This window comes from Scardinius erythrophthalmus (assembly GCF_964197995.2).
Source record: "Scardinius erythrophthalmus genome assembly, chromosome: 1".
NCBI classification, from domain to species: Eukaryota; Metazoa; Chordata; class Actinopteri; order Cypriniformes; family Leuciscidae; genus Scardinius; species Scardinius erythrophthalmus.
The window spans coordinates 24377875-24397436 of NC_138221.1; the positions used below are offsets into that span (position 1 = coordinate 24377875).

Here is a 19562-nt window from a genome sequence, read left to right on the forward strand (position 1 = left end):
GTGGGGGGTGTGGGGGGCACTTCAAATGGTCACCCAGGGGCACTACACGGTGTTAATCCGGGCCTGACCATAGACCTGCATGATATGACTGTCAGACAAGGACGGTTTGACCTAAAAATATCAAAATTGAAACTACTGCGAAAAAAAAGACACCTACATCTTGGATGCCCTTCAGGTAAGCTAAAACATATCAAAATTTAATTTCAAAGTGAACTATGAAAACAGTTATATTTTTATCCAAATGAAATAGAGATAGATCAACGTTTTAATGAATAAAGACATTTATGTACAGTACTGTGCAAAAGTCTTAGGCATGTTAAAAAACAGACAAAAAGAAGAGAGAAGTTTAAAATTTTATTTAAACTCAACTAACTCTGCCAGAGTGATGGATATCATAATAACTAGTTATAACTTCTAAATATCTCTGCACCATCAATAACTACATTTTGACCTTCTCAAATAAATTAAAAGCCTATTGTTTTATTCCTAATATGCAGGATTCAAAATTAAAGGGTTAGTTCACCCAAAAATGAAAATTCTGTCAGTAATTACTCACCCTCATGTTGTTCCAACCGTGTAAGACCTTCGTTCATCTTCGGAACACAAATTAAGATATTTTTTGATGAAATCTGAGCCATGTCTCACTCCTCCATAGGCTTCTATGTGACCGAAACTTGCTGGCCCAGAAAAGTTATTAAAGAGATCGTTAATATAGTCCAAGTGACTCCAGTGGCTCAATCTTAAGTTTATAAAGCGACGAGAATACTTTTTGTGCGCAAAAACAAACAAAAATAACGACTTTATTCCATTATTCATTTCCTTCTCTCTGGGCCTCTAGTTGGTTCGCGTAGTGTTTTTGCGCAGCACGTCTGTGTACACGTCACCACGTAGGTTCACTATTGGCCGACGCCGGTCATGTGATGTGTGATGACATGCAACACAAACGCACTGCGCAAAAACACTACGAGGCCCAGAGAGAAGGAAATGAATAGTGGAATAAAGTCGTTATTTTTGTTTGTTTTTGCGCACAAAAAGTATTCTCGTCGCTTGATATACTATAGTATAAAACAAAGAACTTTAAAGGGTTAGTTCCCCAAAAATGAACATTTTGCCTTTATTCACCATCAATGCATTCTAAAACCATAAGAAACTTGTTCATCTTCAGAACACAACTTAAGATTTAATGAAACCTGAGAGATTTCCATCTTTCCATTTAAAAATTGTTCATCCTAAACTTTCAAACATTCATAAAGAAAAAGTTATCCATGTGACTCCAGAGGTTTAACCCCAATTTTATGGCGCAATGTCAATGTTTTGTGAAAAAAAACAAAAGTCTTCACTTCCACAGATCAACACATGAATCTTACTTCTGACATAATCTATATGGAAGTAAAGATAGTCAACTTTTTTTGGCACATAAAAGCATTAATAATTTGTCATTGCAATGATACGAGATTACATTAGGGTCACTTTCCTACAGCGTTTAGCTCCAACCTTGATAAACTCACCTGTCTGTAGTCCCGAAGAGCTTAATTAGCTGGTTCAGGTGAGTTTGATTAGGGTTGGAGCTAAACTCTGCAGGACTGTGGCCCTCGAGGATCAGGGTTGAGAACATCAATTGACAATAAATCTGTTACATACTGTGTGTAAAGTTAAATTAAACCCTTCACTGAGGCTCATAGAATAATGACTGAACTACATTATTCTGCAATTCTTGATTTTTGGTTTGTTACAGTAAAACTGGCTGCACTGGATAGTCTATAACTAAATGCTTTTATAGAAAAATTGTCTATTACCATGATTGGTAAGGAGAAGAGCACTTAATTGCAGTCTAAATTCAGACAAGTCCAAAAACAATTTAACCGTCACTGCCTGAGTGAACACTTTAGTCTTGTAAAGACTTGAAGTCACAGGACAAAACTCATGAACACCAAGTTCCTGATTCAAACAAACACAGATTAGCAACAAAAGGAGGCAAAGATAACTTGTATAAAAGCAGTTTTATTTAAGTCACATGTCCTACAGCCAGTACTGAATCAAATCATGGACAGGGAGATGTGTACGTGGTCTCAAATGAATCACCTGAGAGAGAAACATGAAAATGAACTGGATAATTTAACAATTCAGCCAGAGCAAAGCATAATCAGGATGAACACTTACTTGGCTGATAGTAGTCATAAACATTTATGACTGCTGGCTTGAGATTGTTCACTTTAAGAACCTGTTTCAGCTGCAGAGTGTAACTCATGGGGACACCTTTGGGAACCTACAAGACAGAAAGGATGAACATCAGCACATACAAAGAACATGAGATGGCATCTAGTAATGTGCTCAGGGTGAGTCTCACCTCTTTCAGATACACTAAGACATGATCATCTTCAGAATCAACCCGCTCCACAAGCGGAGCGAATGATTGGGGTGAAGAACCAAGCTGAGGGGGAAGACCATTTACATACAAAATTACAACTGAAGGAGCTTCAAGCATCTTTGGACTCTCTAAATCATCTTGAACGCATACAAACCAGTGACGTATCTGCCGTGAAGCCTGACAGGAGCTTAATGTCCACAATAACCATGTTAGTGCTTGCTTTTACACCATTGAATCTGAATGAGGGTGATGGGAAAATAAGAGGTATAGTCAACAGGATCAAGAACACATCTTACCTTTGTTAGTCAAACATTAGCTGATTTCAGGACAAAGTGAAAGGTTCTTACGTCACCGTGAAATTCAACATGAGATCAGCTCCAAAAAGTTGGCAGTCTCCATTAACCTTCGCTTCGACACTCAGCGTTTTGGCAGCTTTAACGGGTGTTGGGATGTTGTAGAAACATGCAACCTATAGTATGAGTGCAGAGCAAACAAAGTACAGTAAGATTTGGATGTGCACAACAGAAGTTGAGGGAGTGAAGATACAGACCTGCACAGACACACAAGTGGATCCTGATGCTTTAACACTATATTTGCCGGGAATGTTCTTCAGTGGCTTCTCCTGATACAGCAGCCTGTTGTCCCGATTCACCTTGAAGCTATAAGAGTCTCCTCCTACTACTGAGGACTGTACGGTAACAGTGCTGGAGCCGTCCAAGCTGAACACTTGAGCAGCGTACACCGACAGGGCATGAAGAGCCACCACAGTGTCCTAAAAACAAGCACCAGATTAAAAACTCCTCATAAATTATTGCACTCATGTATGGTAGTCAGAGGCACCTGGGTGGAGGAGAAGCCTCCATAGGGATTCTGCTGGGTCACGAGCCAGTTGACAATGCGGTTAGCATAACCCAGATCAGCTGTCGTGAGAGGCTGAACAGCGAGAACCGCTAGAAGCACGTAAGAGCTGATCTCCACCGCCAGAGTATCACCAGATGTTGTCTGGGACCAATGGACCTTAGAGCCTTAGGATGAGATGGAGGAGAGAAAAGTTGATGACAAAGAACCTGATGATCAAACATCAAGAGGCTGGTAAATCTCACCATCAGAAATGGCAAGGTTCTTCAAGCTAGCTAAAAGCTGTGACCGAGTGGTGGCCTCTCCAGCTAGACTGAAGGTGTAGGTCAGCAAAGCCGTGGCGTAAGTGTTTCCCACATTGCCAACGACAGGCCTCAAGCATGACAGACCGTTGGTAATGACGTGATCCTGAAATCAAAACCAGTATCAGAAAAATCTGCAAGGAGCTCACAAAAATACTGGAGATGCATTTACCGTTGTGGAGACACCTAGTTCGAGCAGTGATGCAACAATGTAGGCAGTCATGGTCACCTCGTCACCAACACCACCCTAAAACACCACCACATTTGATTTAGAAGAACAGCCTCATCTCAAGTCAATTGATTAGGGCATCGTTTAAGAAACATGTATTGCACCTTCATGTCGATGTGGTGCAGAGTTCCCTGCTGCATGAAACAGCCGTCTGAACCCTGTTTGCTGATCAACCAATCCTTTGCACTCTGCAGGACATGTGGATCAATGAAGACAAACTGTCTCGCTAGACCAAAAGACCTCATGACAAAGGCGGTCAACCTGGTCGTGAAAAAGGTTGTGACAAACTGAACTTAAACTTCCACAACAGATTACACACAACAGCAGAACAGAGCGAAACTCACCATGTATTCGATTCATCATTACCAAATGTGCTGTATGAACCATCATTATGTCTGTAGTTCAGTTGTCTTTGGTATCCTGATTGGGACAAAACCCACATGTAAATTGTAGGAAACTAAATTCCAAAGAGGTTTAGTCCTTCTCCAGTCTAACTCCCTTCTTGACCAAAGTTAAAGTGGATTTGGTCATCCATACCGCTCTTAAGGAAGCCTGTGGCAGTCTCTCGGATGGCTGCGGTGAGTTGCCCTGTGACTTCCAGATACAGCAGGATGTAAATATTGGGAGCAAGAACAATCATATTCTGTTCTCCACAGCCATACGGCATCTGTAATAACCGATCTAGATTCTTCAGTGCACGACCCATTATGTCCCCTATGAGGTCAAGCATTAAACCCACATCAGAAAAGTTATTCTGCGAAACATTACCTGTCAGTTTCTACTCAATGAAATGTTTTACCAAGGACTGAAACAGAGCATCTGGCTGATCCTTGAACCACATTTTTTGGAAATGTCAGCGTCACGTCTTCAGAAAGATCTTTCCCTGCACACAAGAGAAGGGATCAATATTTAACACTTGGCTAATATGTGGCTGTATAGGGAAAATGTTTTGAGGAATCATTGAATGCTAACAAACCCTTTGGACACAGTAACCAACTCTGGGTGTTTGTCCTTTCAACTCCTTCAGGCTATAAAAGCAATAAAACACCATATCAGTAAAACAGCATGATCTCCATGATCAAACTCCAGTAGGCTGGTTAACACTCACCAGGACATGTAGACTTCGAGTAACTACGTCAATGCGTCCTCTCGTAGGCACAGTTACAACTTCAGTGCCACATCGAGTCCGGGATGCTTCAGCTGAAGCACTGACGGTCACATTGACAGTTCCTGCAGAGACAAGTGTACATTAGGTGTTGCTCACTTCCTGTCTAATTTAGAAAGGCAGTCCAAAACTGACCTAGAGCAGAAGCTGAGAGAACCCATTTGAAGGTCTTTCTCCCACTGGCACAAAGACAGGATGAATATGGATCAGTATATGGTTTAAGAGTGAAGGCAGTGGATGAAGCTGGTGTTACTTTAACCTGTAAAATGAAACAGAGCACATGGAGCAAAAGACACATGACCTTCTATATAAATATAAAGATCCATTATATAAAAAAAAAAACCATGACAGACCATGATGCACTTGGACAGATAGCTGAAGACTGTGGCCTTCAGCTCAAAAGACTCCCCACGGACGATGGAGTACGGCAGGGAGAGCTCCAGGAAGAAGGGCTGGAAAACCGTCAGCAGAGCAGGAGGAGCCAGACCGAAACCTTTTGAGGACAGGCAGAACGCCTCAGTCTCCCATGTGGTGATGGTGTCAGGAACAGTGAGGGGAATTTGTGTGGATCCAGTGTCTCTGAAGGACAGAAGTTAAAAAGAAATGAGGGGAACAGGAGAAGTAAAATATGTGCACAACTCGCTTTAGAAGGAACAAGATGCTTCACTAACCCCACTTGAGCAAGCTGCCAGAGCCATGTTTCTGGAAAGTAAGTCCTGACAGTCACAAAAGCAGAAAGTGCTGGAGGTGACACATCCTCTTTTGGAGCAATTTCAGCCGGAGCCCTTTCAGCCATAGCCAGAGGACGAACGTGGCCATTCATCACTGGCAAGACAAGCAATTTACACCAACTTTTAACTTAAGTCTGCACAATAAACAAGGTCCATAACTGCCCCTCTTAATTTATTAAAATATGATTAAACATCAGAATTTGCTGATCCACAAAGAACATGGAATAAACTAACTCAAGGCAAGTCATGCAGAATTTTGTCTTCACTGAAAGAATTGTCCATTTGCATAGACCTACTACCTGGAAATCTAGGATACAGCGGGCACGGAGGGGCTCGTACAGGGAGATTTGTTGCGATCTTCATTCCCAGGCTCTGTCATAGTATCAGGTCAAATCAAGACAGATTTAAAGTCAAATCAAGACAGATTTAAAGTCAAATCAAGACAGATTTAAAGTCAAATCAAGACAGATTTAAAGTCAAATCAAGACAGATTTAAAGTCAAATCAAGACAGATTTAAAGTCAAATCAAGACAGATTTAAAGTCAAATCAAGACAGATTTAAAGTCAAATCAAGACAGATTTAAAGTCAAATCAAGACAGATTTAAAGTCAATGACTCTGTATTATTTAGTAACTATATGGTCATGAACGGTTTTCTACCTTGAAGGTTGTGTAGGCTTGATTTGTAGGGACAATGTAGGGAGGATTTATCCGAACATATCGACGGGGTCGAAAACCTAGACACTCTGGTTCATCCTGAACGCCGTTTGGGTAACCTGATAGTGATCGCACTGGCAGCAAGTCAAACACCTATGACCATAAAACAGTGCATTTAGTTTAACAATTTTCTAGAAATGTGACAAACATTAATGTTTGGCATGTTATGGTCATTTTATAAGCGTTAGGTGTTAATGTACAGTAAAAATGCTATAATCATAAGAGCCACATAATAGCATAGGTTTGTCCAATTAGTCCATCAGTCCTCAAATTCTCAAGTTGAACCTGAATGTCAATCAAGATCAACAAGAATTTAAATCAGCTGCACATGGATACCATTTTCGCACTCAGACGTCTTCTTGGCTCCAAGATCCAGACGCTCTGATCTACAGCACTGATGCCACACAGAGATCCTGCTTGAGCAGAGACAGTCAGAACATTTTCCTCAGCAGGAACGGCCGTAGCAGGAGAGAACTGTAGAGACACCTGGAACAAGAATCAACACACTGTAGGACACGTCATTATACCCCACTTGAAGGCAAAAGATGTTAGTGCATATCATACCTGGTTTTGGAGACAAGTTTCTGTGTCAAACGACGCACTACCAACAACAACATTCTCACTGGGCAGAACGCAATAGACTAGAATCTGCACAACTGGAGCCATATTGACACTGACAGACAGCTGGAACGACACAGAGCCGCTAGTGACGGTATTAGAAGCCCTCGCTTTGACCGTCTGAAATCCATGGAGGACAATCAATCCTCTGGACAAGACCTAAAAAAAAAAAAAAAAAAAAAAGTAAAAAAAAAAAAAAGTAAAAACAGGCAAGAGCAATGTTTTAAAAAAAAAAACCCAGATGTCCACGCACTATATAGATGATGTCAACGCTGTAGGCACCAGCCTCTCCAACAAAAGAATACTTCACGGTCACTGGAAACGCAGCACCACATTTGAGTGGCTGCTCGAGCTTCACTATAGTCAGTTCACTAGATGGGTTACTGGAAGCATCAGGTTGGAGAAGCTGAACAACCCTTGTATCTGTAGTGAAGTATGGCGATTTGTAACCACTGACAACCGCTGGAGTCGCACTTGCCTGGGGATCAACGAATGGAATGGGTTTCTAGCAATTGTGAGAAGTCCAGTTCACAAAACAGAGCAAATCGTACCACCAGATTGAGAGCAGCTTTAGGAAGATTAGCAGTGCTGAGGGAGAATGTGGCCAGTCCTTTCTGGTTTGTGGTCAGATTCTGCAGCAGTTTGTGGGGCCAGCTGTTACCATCCAGGAGATAAACCGCTTTGTTTGCAACTGGAGTCCCATCGAAACGAGACATGGATATCTGTAGGGAATCAAGGTTAGGAAAGGGAACCAATGTGAAGGTTTCTGCGACAAATGGTCAACTTCTACTTACCTTTCCTTTAATCGTTGATCCAGGTTCAAAATTATCTGGGAGGTCCACAAACGTGACCTTGCCGACTTCAAACGTAATGGACACGGTTGCAGATTTTGACATCAATACATCTGGGGAAAAAACAAACTCTGAATAAACAAGTCAACTTCCTCTGTACGCATGTCTTTGGTTCAGATCAGCCAGTAGCTCACCTGTTCCCTCCTCAGTGACATTCACTTTTACAAGCAGCGCATCTTTCATATTATTTTCAAATTTGGGGTTAAAAAACACTGATGTGTCGACAGTAAGGGAGGCGCAGCCTGTGTCATTCATCTAGTAGCAGAACAAAGGGTCACATTTTTAGTCAAGCACAAGCAGAAGAAAAACCCTCCACTGCAAGTCAGGAGTCACACCTCTGCGGTTTGAGTCAAGCAACGGGTCAACTCAGGAACCACAGCGTATGGAAATGGCTCACGGCACACTTCCACCAAGGCTTGACCGGGTACAGGTTGGCCATATGTGTATCTGGAAAACGTCACAAGGAACAAGATCAAGAACTGACCAACCACAAGACAAGAACATAACAATCACTCACTTGGCACAAGCCTCAACTTTCAGTCCCACATCTGCAACGCTGTACGTCTGTGGTGTGTTTAAGGTCACATCAAACTTGGGCAAAACTAAACCAAAATTAAAACGTTGCAAGACCTCAGATCTGTCACTGAACTATTGCACATTAAATACACAATGTTCATAACTTACCATATTTTTTCACCTCAAAAACCTGGGAGATTGTTCGGTCGCCAATAAAAGCCTTTAGTGTGTACATCCCTATCTGAGCCTCTGGGTTTAGCTCGTGAGAAAGCTGCAATATCCACCCCGTTGAGGAAATATTCGTCCACTGACCAATTCGGTTATTATTATTGTCCTATTAAAACAATGAACAGCTCAGAGAAATACTGCAAACAAAGCAAAAATACAAAAAGCTGTGTTGGCTCCGTTCAAAGACTTGCATAGGGGCAAATGCTCACCTCTACAACCACCAGATTGTACTGCAAGACACAAAGACAGGAATGTTAAGCATTCAAAACCCATAAACATGTATGCAGCAAAGTCATTGAAGAAAAGAGAAGATGTGCATGAAGAAAAGAGAAGATGTGCATAAAAATAAGCTACAATAAAATTGGAATTTGTTCATGGTCAGGCTAGGGATAGCAAAAACTAAATTCTTTTGACCGACCACCGAGCCTCATTAGCCGTTTGAAACCGGTTAACCGATTAGTTTAAAATATGCTACGCTATTTGAAATAACAGCCATGTCGAGCCACGCCTGCAATTTAGCAACTCTGTCGCATCTCTCTGCCTGAGTCCCGCTCACACACACTGCCCCAGCACCCCCCTTCCACTCACGTCACTTTTTTAAAATCACCTACAGCGCGAAACAGGAGTCCCACAAACGCGGCATAGAGGAGCTTGTATGTAATTGGAGGACAAATGGATCCTTAGTTTCGAAATGGTTTGGGTACAAGGTGATCGCGTTGAAAATAGAGGCGTTTGTCTAGCGTTAGAAGAAGCTTATTTGAAACATTGCCACGGCTCACTTAAGAAAATGACAGCTCAGAAGAGACGCCGCTTTAGTATGAGGTAGTGCTAACAAAAAAAAAAAAAGAATGATCATCATCATCACCTTATCTGTTACCACTGAAATGTAGATGAGAGCACGCGAACCCAAACGCTGTGACCTCACGTCAAATGTTTTTATTGGTTTATTAAGTACAAAAAGGCGAGTTATGAAAAATTCATTGTGAGGGATTGGTTCACTTAACACAAAAAGATCTTGGAATGAGATGGCCAACTGTAGTAGCGTTTAGTCCACGGTCTATAATGCCTAATTTTGAGATCACTTTTTTTTTAACTTTGATCGGTTAACGTTGATATGATCAACCATCTGTCAAACGGTCATTGGTTAACCCTCTGGGGACCAGAAACGCACCCGCGCGTTTTGCTCTTTTTTTTGCAATGAAAATAAACACTAAATGCTTTGTTAATTTTGATCTTTCATTTTCGTGTTATACATCAATCGATCCTGTTCAGTTTCTATTTTTTTTTCTGTATACTCATAATAAAAATAAAGTGTTTTGCTTTTTGACAAATAAAGAAAAATTAACATGATGCGATTTCTGCCTTCTCACTGTCAGTAAACTCCCATTTGAAACGCGTTCGAAAATGATCTATAACTCCGTGAAAATTCAGTCAAACAGGCAAACAGACCCACGGGCATAAAGCTTGAGATCGCATCTGTTAAATGAAGTAACTTATATAAAAAACAAATATTCTCAGCTTCTGTAACCTGTATAAAAAGAGAGCGACTCCAGTCGAGCTCATTACGAGCTAATTCACAGTAATGTGACCACTCCCCGGAGAGCGCGTGCTATTCAAACGCAAATTCTGAGAACCATTTCACACCTGTGAAACGCCCACATCAGCTGTAAACAAAGCGCGTCGCGATCGAGTGAGGCATAATTTAGCCTACCTTATGTATAAGCAACGTATTAAACTGCAAATTAGCATGTATATGCCCTAATATTTCATAAAAACAACGTTACAGTCAGTCACTTGTTGACTAGATTTGGGTACAGTTTTTAGGCTACTGTAAAATATACTGCCACATCAAATAAGCTTTTGTTTAGCAATTGTCTATATTCAAACTAATGAATACACATGATAAAATGTAGGCCTATAATCTTTTTTCTTTTTCACAAAGAAAGAGTACTTGAAATAGTTGAAATTGTAATTATTGTTGTAATTGTAAATGTTTTGCTATTTTATTAAAAATGTTACAAGAGAGATGTAAGCGAAATCTTAAATGGTCAATATAAGTCTACTTCTAAAAACATATTTTGTCCTTGTATTGTGGCTCAGTCAGTGTCACACCTGAAAGAATGGCTCATTAGGCAGAGTCATTATGCAGAGTGGGTGGGACATTGAAATCTAATGTGTAAACTACTCCTCCCCCTCGCATATTGGCTTTCCAAGCAAAACCTGTTTTACACCATTTAAATAAATGTATTTTTTTTTGTGAACGATAAAGCAAGACTATTTTAACATAATTTTGAAGCTAGAACTCAAAGGGACAACATCCATTGGTCAAAAGTCTTGTGGACACATTTAATATGTGTTTTGTGGTCTTAATTCAGCAACTTTCATTTTAATTTTTTCCAATAACCACGCATAAACATTATTCTCTTAAAAATACAAACATCTACATACACGTTGCTCGCATATTATGGTAGCCCTGTTTGTGCTATATAGAGTGAATTTACAACTTTGCCATTAACATCTTTATAAATAACTGAAAAAAAGCACAAATGTCAAGGCATGTCAGAACATCAAGGACCCCAAAAACAGCCTGGTCCCCAGAGGGTTAACATCCCAAGGTCAGGCCTTACCATCTGATCAACAGGCACAAATCTGGCATCCATGGTGACAACTCTGAAATTCACTGCAAAAACAGCAAAAGAGGCCCAGATAAAGACAAGAACTTGTAGCATAAGGACTTTCCACACCTCTAATACTCAACCAAGGGACATTCACAGCTCACCTGTTTGTCCTGGATTGTAGATGGGTTTGTCTGTTTGGATGAAGGTCAAAGGCTGGTAATGTCTGAACATGACTTTCCTCTCTTCAGTCGCTCTGAAGAACTTCCCTTGGACTTCTACTTTCATCGTCCGCACAGATTCTCCATCTACTTGAGGAGCCTGTAGAGAAACGGTTACAAACAAACCAGACAAAAAAAAAAAAAAAAAAGCCCCATCTAAATCAGACCTGGAAACTAAAGCATTGGTGAAATGGCTTTGAAGAAACCTGCTGCACAAGTCGAGTCATCCCATTTTCCTCATCAAGCAGAGAAACTGTCATTGTGAGTCTCTCTTGGGGTCTCAGAAGACTTGCACACAATTTGGCATCAGATCCAGTTTCAATCACTGCAGGGAACGTCACCATGAATAACCTGTGTAAACATCATGGAGTTCAGTTCAATTAGAGCTGCACGATTATGGATAAACTTTACATTCCAAGGTCACAGTTCAAATAACATGTTACTTAATAGAAGTTTGAACATCATTATAGTATTAACCCCTTCAGACCTGAATTATGTTTTAGGTTTCTGAAAAATATAAAAGTACATTTTCCCAGCTCATGAGGCTTCTATAAATGAGACCAAATTAAAAAAAATTTAAAAATGTTTTGCTTTAATTGTAATTTTTTGCCCATTTCAATGGACGTCAGGTCAAAACAGGTGTACTTCACAAAAATTTACCAACATAAAATTAAATAATAAACATACAAATTGTTAGTATATATTTAAAGCTTTTTCTCAAGGTCAAAAACTTTCCAACAGTATACCATTTCAACTTTAATTTTGAGGTTTTTGTTTTATAGATTGCACATTGTTTCTAACAAACTAAATATCTTAGTATCAATCAATATGGTCATGCTAGAGTCATTTTCTTTGCGCATCTTTCTTTTTTAGATCAAAAACTTGAACATTACAACATTTCAACTTTAATTGTAAGGTTTTTGCTTTATAGATCGCACATTTGTTTATTCATAACAAAATAAACCTAGGAATCAATCAATGCATTAATTTTAGAGTTATTTACTGTGTGCATCTTTGAAACAATTTCTCTGTTAACGATTTTCTTGTATTTCTACAGTACATTACTGGCAGCACGGTTGCCATGCATGATGCATGTATTTCGATTTCCAGTAACTGTACTGTAATTCACTTTACAGTACACAAGATCAGTACTGTAAACTACCAAATAGTACTTTACTGTATTTGTACTGTATTTCGTCATTTGATCTGCTTTTGCTGTAAATTATACGGTGTTGTACTGTAATATATATATAGATAAATTACTGATAAATATTATTATAATTTTCAAAATAATTACTAATAATGATAATATTATATCATAATAATATAATATGTAGTTATTAGGAAATATAGGCTATAGTGGGAAAAAAATATGGAAATCAATGGCTATACTGTCAACTGTCTAGTTACCGACATTCTTCAAAATATCTTCTTTTGTGTTCAGCCGAATAAAGAAACTCATACAGATTTGGAACATCATGAGGATGAGTAAGTGATGACAAATATAATTTTTGGGTGTACTATACCGATAAAAGGATAGTTCACCCAAAAATTTAAATTGGCCCATGATTTACTCACCCTCAAGCCATCCTAGGTGTATATGACATCGTTCTTCTTTCAGACGAATACAATTGGAGTTATATTAAAAAATGTCCTGGCTTCCAAGCTTTATAATGGCAGTGAATGGTTGTTTCTGTTTTGAAAGTCCATAAAAGTGCATCCATCCATGATAAAAGTGCTCCATGGCTCTTGGGGGTACATAAAGGCCTTCTGAAGCGAAGCGATGCGTTTGTGTAAGAAAAAATAATTCATAAAGTTACGCTTTAGATTTATGTCAAATCTGTATGTTTCGTTTGGCCGGAAGCTAGTCATTTTACTTTATAAAATTTTAAATACAGATATTTTTCTTACATCTCTATCTTCCTCATCATCACTCCACATAAAGTCAACATCGGAGATACTTCCATCAGCTATATGTTCAAGCACTTCAAGAACTATATATTCTGCATGAAAAAGTAAAAAAAAAAAAATGTATCGGTACTGTGATAAAGATTTTTTATATAAGAAATTTCAATCAGCATTACTGGACTTCAATTACTGGAATGTGATTTCAGTAACAGGCTTTTGAGCCCACTGTCCATTCTAATGGACAGACACATTTGAAAAAATCCTGATTAAAAATTTCAAATTCTACAATCGATTTTTAACTTTAATTAATAAGTTCAATCTGTCTATTTTACATACAAACTATGAAATACTGACAAACATATCAAAAAATGTAAATAAAACCACAGAAAATGTTGCTTGCTTCTGTGTTTGGAGTGAAGTGCTGACATGCTTCTCTTCAAAGTAGTGTTTTTTTCTATAATTACTACATGCAGAGCTTTACTGCCATTTGATTGGATGACAAGCGTCCAATCTAATGGACTGCAGACTTTAAACTAGGTGAAATGCTCCAGAAGTAAAAAAAAGGGGGTTGACATGTGATGTCCATTGTAATGGACGCAGGGTCTGAATGGGTTAAAAAAAATTGATAGAATGATTCATAAATACTTAACTAGGTTTCATTACTGAATGAATATCTTGAATGATTCAATGACATTTAACATACGTTAACATTCTAACCACCCATTGGTTTAGTCAAAACAATCATTATTTGAAGCAACAATTTCATACCTATGCACAAGAGCTCTCTGACTCAGCAGCACTAACACTGATTTTATGGTCTGTTTGCCAACAGTTTAATAAACATTCTTAAATAAAATGTCATTTTAAGGAGACCAAGACAAGTTTGAATCGAGATCACAATCTCTTAACGATTAATCATGCAGCTCTAGGTTGTGTGTTAGAGCACCAAATTGTAATGTGGGTACACATATACATACGGTTAAAAAAACATTTTGTTGATGAGGAACAAGAAACTCATTTCAACAATGACTTGTAACAAGACAAGTAATTACGAGTGTTAATGAAGACTCAATGAACATTCATCATTTGACCACTAAATGGCCACAAGGTACAACATGATCAATGAACTTTCAACAAATGGTTAAATCGTTGGGGATTTTTTTTTTCTCAACATTCCCATGGTACTCACGGCCTTTTCTGTCCATCAACAGCAAAGAGGAAAAGAGCTAAAATGAGCCCTTTCCAAACACAAATCTCCCTCACAGCCATGAAGAGCAATCATCCAAGACTAGACAGAAATCAAGAGTCTCTTTCAGAAACCCTGCAGCAGCACTTCTGTTAAGATCCACACTGCTCTACAGCTTAACTCTATATCAGCTGCACTGATGCCGGCGTTATTTAAACGCTCTTAATAATTCAGAACAGCTTGATTTAGCACTCACAGGCAATCTGGACATCTTTAGGGCGGAGCCCCGGTAATTAATCACAGGGTTGCCAACTCTGAAACACGTGGCTGCGTTCGAAACCGCACTTAATTTCAATATGTACTTACTAAACGAGCTCTAAAAGAGTAGGTACTTTATAGCCAGATCTCGTTAAGTATGAATGCGAACCGGACATCTGCCATGTTGACGTTATCATGTGACCCTTCGACGATTTATCACACACACGCAACAACTTAAAAGATTTGAACGACACGTTTAATTCATCTCTCTGTATATTGATTAAACTTGCTCATTTTGTGGTCTTTTTGAAGAAACTGCCGCCCATTTATTTTGTGAATACATTTAGGGTTGATTTAAGTTCTTATATTTAACCCAATGTGACCCACCGTTTTATCCTTAACGATATTTATTTTTATTAGAAATCCCAAAATTGTCATCTCTTGAATATGTTGTTAATTTCTTTATTTTATATTTTCAACCACAAGCAAAAGTGGCTTACTGCTTTGTTTTCCTGTTTTTCTTGCTGAATTTAACTCTCGTTTCATCCCCCAGGCCTATGAATAACAAAAAATGCAGTTTTTAAACGTATTATGAATTATTTAAGAAATATTAAGATATTCAACCTTGTAGGTTTTTTTCTGTATAAAATTTCATATTATGTTTGCAAACCCATGATTGATATAACATCAGTAACTCGACAGCCCTAGAACGGTTTTCCTCCTTCGCTGTGCAAAGATTGATTTTTATTAAAAAAAGTATCATATTACCCCAGAATGAATTGCATTGCTATCCCACCCCAAAACATACAATAACAACGATAAATGCTGACCAATACTTAATTATATTACTTTTTAATGAAAATTATATAATTCCATAAAACAAACAAAATGTAATGTATGTCATATGACATAGCTATGCATGAAGAATACACTCTAGATATAGTGAACATATCTACATTTTCATTCAAACAATTAAAACATTAATTAAATAATTATATTTTATTTACTGACAACGAGTAATATTAATAAATAAGTAAAAAAATGAATCAAAGTCACCATCACACAATAAACAAATGCATACAAGTCAACACATTTGAAACAAAGCTTTATTCAAACTACAATCATGTAGACTAGGCGCTGAACCCCACATCCTTCTGCCATCTCAACACAGCGGTTCCCATTCTGCGGCTTTATTCTGATGAATCAGCTGACCACCAGTCCAGAGGTGAGCCGTGCCTTTGTGTCGGAGTTTGTTGCGTAATGTGTTGTGCTTCACAATCTGAGGCAATAAGAGCAGGTGGAGTGATGGAGGGACTCAGAAGGGCAGGTGGAGTGATGGAGGGACACATCCATGGCACCATCTCCAGTATTCAGCTCTGGGCTCCTCATCCTCAGTGCTCACACCAGCCTGCTGACATTTCAGATCCTACAAAAATGCACAAACATAACACAAAAGCAGTCATTTTAACAGCACAATGTCATTTTATTTCAGTATTATTTAGAAGACAAAAACGCTTTTTTCCACAAATGCCACCATCATCTTTCTTTGCAGGTCCTGCTCCACCACAAAAGCTGTGCAGCAAATGCATAGAAATCAAGAATCAGAAAAGTGCTGTGATAGCTCCGTTTGAAATAACAAAAATTAAAATAAACTACAACTTAATATTTAAATAGTTGTTGTTGTTCATTTCTGTAGTACTCACTCAAAGCCTTTGATGGCAGCATTCAGCTTCATGAGCCACTCTCCACCGGATAAACACACATCTGTTCATCTGACCCTGTAACATCCAGACCAGACTCACATTACCTCTGTGATTTATGAACTCAACACTACATTTTCATGTTGAGGTTGTTTTAAATTTTTATCCAACATAAATGTTCCTCAATTTATCAACAGTACTAATGGACAAATAAAATAGATAACTTATGTTTAGTTACTTTATAGATTTGTTCTACATAAGCACACATACATCACTCAGATGTCTATATCATGTTGTGATGTGCTCTTCTGCAATACTTATTGAAGATTTTCCTGTCAGATGTAAATAGAAATTTAAAATAAGCGACTTTAAGATGTATATTGTTTATGTAAATCCACTTTAGACGTAACTTACGTGTCCTTACTGGAGCTCCCCTGTTAGCTATACACAATAAAACGTGTTTGAACAGCAAAATCACAACTATACTATACTGTGTAACGTCTGTATCGTTCTTGTGCAGTCACTCAAAATAGTGTCTTACCAAGAAATAATCAAGAGCACACATGTTTGCGTCTAACCTCAGTCTTTACTCAATATCAACCGCCTCATACTGAGAGCTAACAACCAATCAGCATCCAGTATGCAAATGATCACATGTGGATCAATAACATTACAACGTCTTTACACCTTCAACAATTCAACAGTTTACTCTACAGTAGTTCAACACATGCGATTTTAACACAAGGAACCGTGTTTACTCACATTTGAAAGCACCCGCGTCGCTGATCTCTGCGATGTTTTATAATGACGTATCCTCTCGCGTGGCCTCCTGGGATAGAAGAGTATCCATCGGTCGAGCACTCGAGAATCTGGCCGGAAGTAATAAGCCATCCGGGAACTTCTCACCTACTCTTTTATGAATACTGATGTTTCGAACATACTTTTTCTTTCACGTACTGTTTTCGCCTACTATATAGTAGGAAAGTAGGCATAATCGACCGCACTCAAGTCCGAATCTTGCGATAATAGGCTCTATGCACGATCGCTTCCACGTTTTGTCTCAGCCCGCCCAGATACATCCGGTGCTGCGTCGGAAGCCGTTTTTGCATTAGATGGAGATAATGGCAAATTACACTCGCTGTTTACTCTGTTACTCTCGCCTACTCTTTTATGAATACAGAGGATTCGTACATACTTTTTCGCTCGCCTACTCTTTTTCCCATACTAAATAGTAGGGAAGTATGCGGTTTCGAACGCAGCCACACTCTATAGTCAGGTTTGTTTTCTCTCTTGCGTTTGGTAACAAATACTTCCCTCGTGGGTCAAAATGACCAGAAACCTTAAACCTATCTATATATAATTTTAGGGTTTCTGGTCATTTTGACCCGCGAGGGAAGTACACTAAGAAATCAAGTTTTAAATATAATTCTTTTGAAGCATTGGTACTTAATGTAAAAATATATGGTGTAAACGATAAATCACGTTTGAGATTTGTGCTGGCTGCTGTATACAGGGCACCATACAGACTTTATCAAAGAATTTGCGGACTTTCTATCAGAATTAACATTGACTGCAGATAAAGTACTAATTGTTGGTGATTTTAATATGCACATCGATAATGAAAAAGATGCATTAGGATTGGCATTTAAAGACATTGTAAATTCAATTGGAGTTAGACAACACGTGTCAGGACCAGAGCATGTGAGCGGAGTGGAGCGGGAGCTAGCGGGGAGCGCGAGCGGGCGGGTCTTAGACTGAGCGCAGAGCAGCATTTTTAAAAGGACGGAGCATCGCTCTATTACCCAGTCCAATTTCGCTCTGCTCACACCACAAGTCTGAAGCATGCTCAGTCAAATCTGACCCAGAATCCATCTGTCTTTCACTGTCATCAACAGACCCTTTTTTCATTCAAATATCGGCTCAATGATGGAGTTCAAAAAGTACTTCAAAAAAGAAAACGATAAATCATACAGGTGTACTATTAAAAAACAAACTAACAGTGACAATGTGGTACAAGAAAATGAATGTGGAGACATCGTTTCAGTAAGTAAAGGTTCCTTTTGGAATCTAAAAAGGCACATTTCCCGAAAGCATGAAAGTGTGCTACGTGAACACGCTGGGAAGGAAGCCAAAGGTTAGCAAATTGAATACGGTAACTTGTAAAAAAGTGTAAAATAAATATAGCTTAATATTCAAACAAATTCGTTTTGTCATTCAAGTAGGCATAATGGTTCGTTTTATTTCATTTGTGTCGTCCGTGAATTTGTATTTGATAGAGCGAGAGGAGGAGCAGCAGCAACAAGAGACAACGGTTAAGGAATTCAAAAGGCCCAACCATAACAAGGGAGAGAAAAAGAGAGCTGGATGTAGCATTTTTTAAAATGATTTACATGGACTATGAACCGCTGAGTATAGGAGAACGCGAAGGGATGCAACACTTTGCCAGCGCAGCTCAACCGGGCTATGCACCCCCATGCTACAACACTGTACGGGACACGCTCATGCCACATGCTCTGGAAGAGATGGAAGCCAAACTGCGAGACCTACTGCAAAATGGTGATGGGCTCGTTCTGCCAGCGGACATTTGGACCAGTAGAAGAGGGCACAGCTTCCTTGGCATCGTGGCCAGTTTCATTGATGGGACGTTACGGGGGCACACGGTTTTGTTGGGCTGTGAGCACACACAAGGGCACCACACCGCAGATCGTATTTATCAAAAGTATGAAAGTGTACTGAAATATTGGAACGTGCAATGACGTGTGATTCGTGTCGTCACTGACAGTGGCAGCAACATGATCAAGGCGTTTAACCTCCTCCCTTTCTCTGAAGAGGAAGCGGAGGGTGAAGTGACCGCAGCAGCAGCGCTGAACATGAATAGGAGGATAAGGAACCACCGGCGCCCTCGCAAGTCCATGTGGAAGTGATAACAACTAATGTAGACACTATGATAAATCAGTACTTTACTGTGTGAAATTTACATCTGAGATGCCCCATTCACATGCTTCAGCTGGCGATCAAAGATGCTGTTAACGAGCATGACAACATTAATAGGCTGATAGTTAAAGTCGGCAAGCTGTTGAAAGTGTACGCAA

General features: G+C 39.2%; 1 protein-coding gene across 3 annotated transcripts; it reads right to left on the reverse strand.

The window, feature by feature from the left end:
* Nucleotides 1–1982: 1982 nt before the first annotated feature.
* Nucleotides 1983–14733, reverse strand: LOC308697311 (alpha-2-macroglobulin-like). Of its 3 annotated transcripts, none has more exons than XM_081376494.1 (34): nt 14516–14733; nt 11586–11769; nt 11362–11518; nt 11210–11262; nt 8792–8812; nt 8523–8688; nt 8356–8440; nt 8174–8285; nt 7973–8093; nt 7782–7891; nt 7539–7709; nt 7241–7465; nt 6934–7146; nt 6706–6855; nt 6313–6462; nt 5953–6025; nt 5594–5747; nt 5276–5501; nt 5058–5181; nt 4866–4987; nt 4734–4785; nt 4557–4640; nt 4295–4351; nt 4102–4177; nt 3862–4018; nt 3701–3775; nt 3472–3634; nt 3209–3393; nt 2919–3140; nt 2716–2837; nt 2523–2604; nt 2348–2431; nt 2161–2266; nt 1983–2082 (listed from the first exon to the last, which is right to left on the reverse strand). In XM_081376494.1, exons 1-34 carry the CDS (start codon nt 14593–14595, stop codon nt 2042–2044), a joined length of 4203 nt encoding a protein of 1400 aa, XP_081232620.1. In that variant the 5' UTR covers nt 14596–14733; the 3' UTR covers nt 1983–2041. The 3 variants fall into 3 exon arrangements, with proteins under 3 accessions (XP_081232620.1, XP_081232618.1, XP_081232619.1); XM_081376492.1 differs by having other exon boundaries at nt 4295–4471; XM_081376493.1 differs by having other exon boundaries at nt 4295–4471; nt 11625–11769; nt 14516–14698.
* Nucleotides 14734–19562: the final 4829 nt, after the last annotated feature.

What these genes read in the sequence shown, in the direction of transcription:
- LOC308697311 (XM_081376492.1), bottom strand. Translation starts at nt 14,595, where the DNA reads ATGGCTGTGAGGGAGATTTGTGTTTGGAAAGGGCTCATTTTAGCTCTT. An exon ending in CACAGGCTTCCTTAAGAGCG is followed by an intron (nt 4,178 to 4,294) that starts GTATGGATGACC and finishes TGTCCCAATCAG; the next exon opens with GATACCAAAGACAACTGAAC. An exon ending in GAACCTTGCCATTTCTGATG is followed by an intron (nt 3,394 to 3,471) that starts GTGAGATTTACC and finishes TCTCATCCTAAG; the next exon opens with GCTCTAAGGTCCATTGGTCC.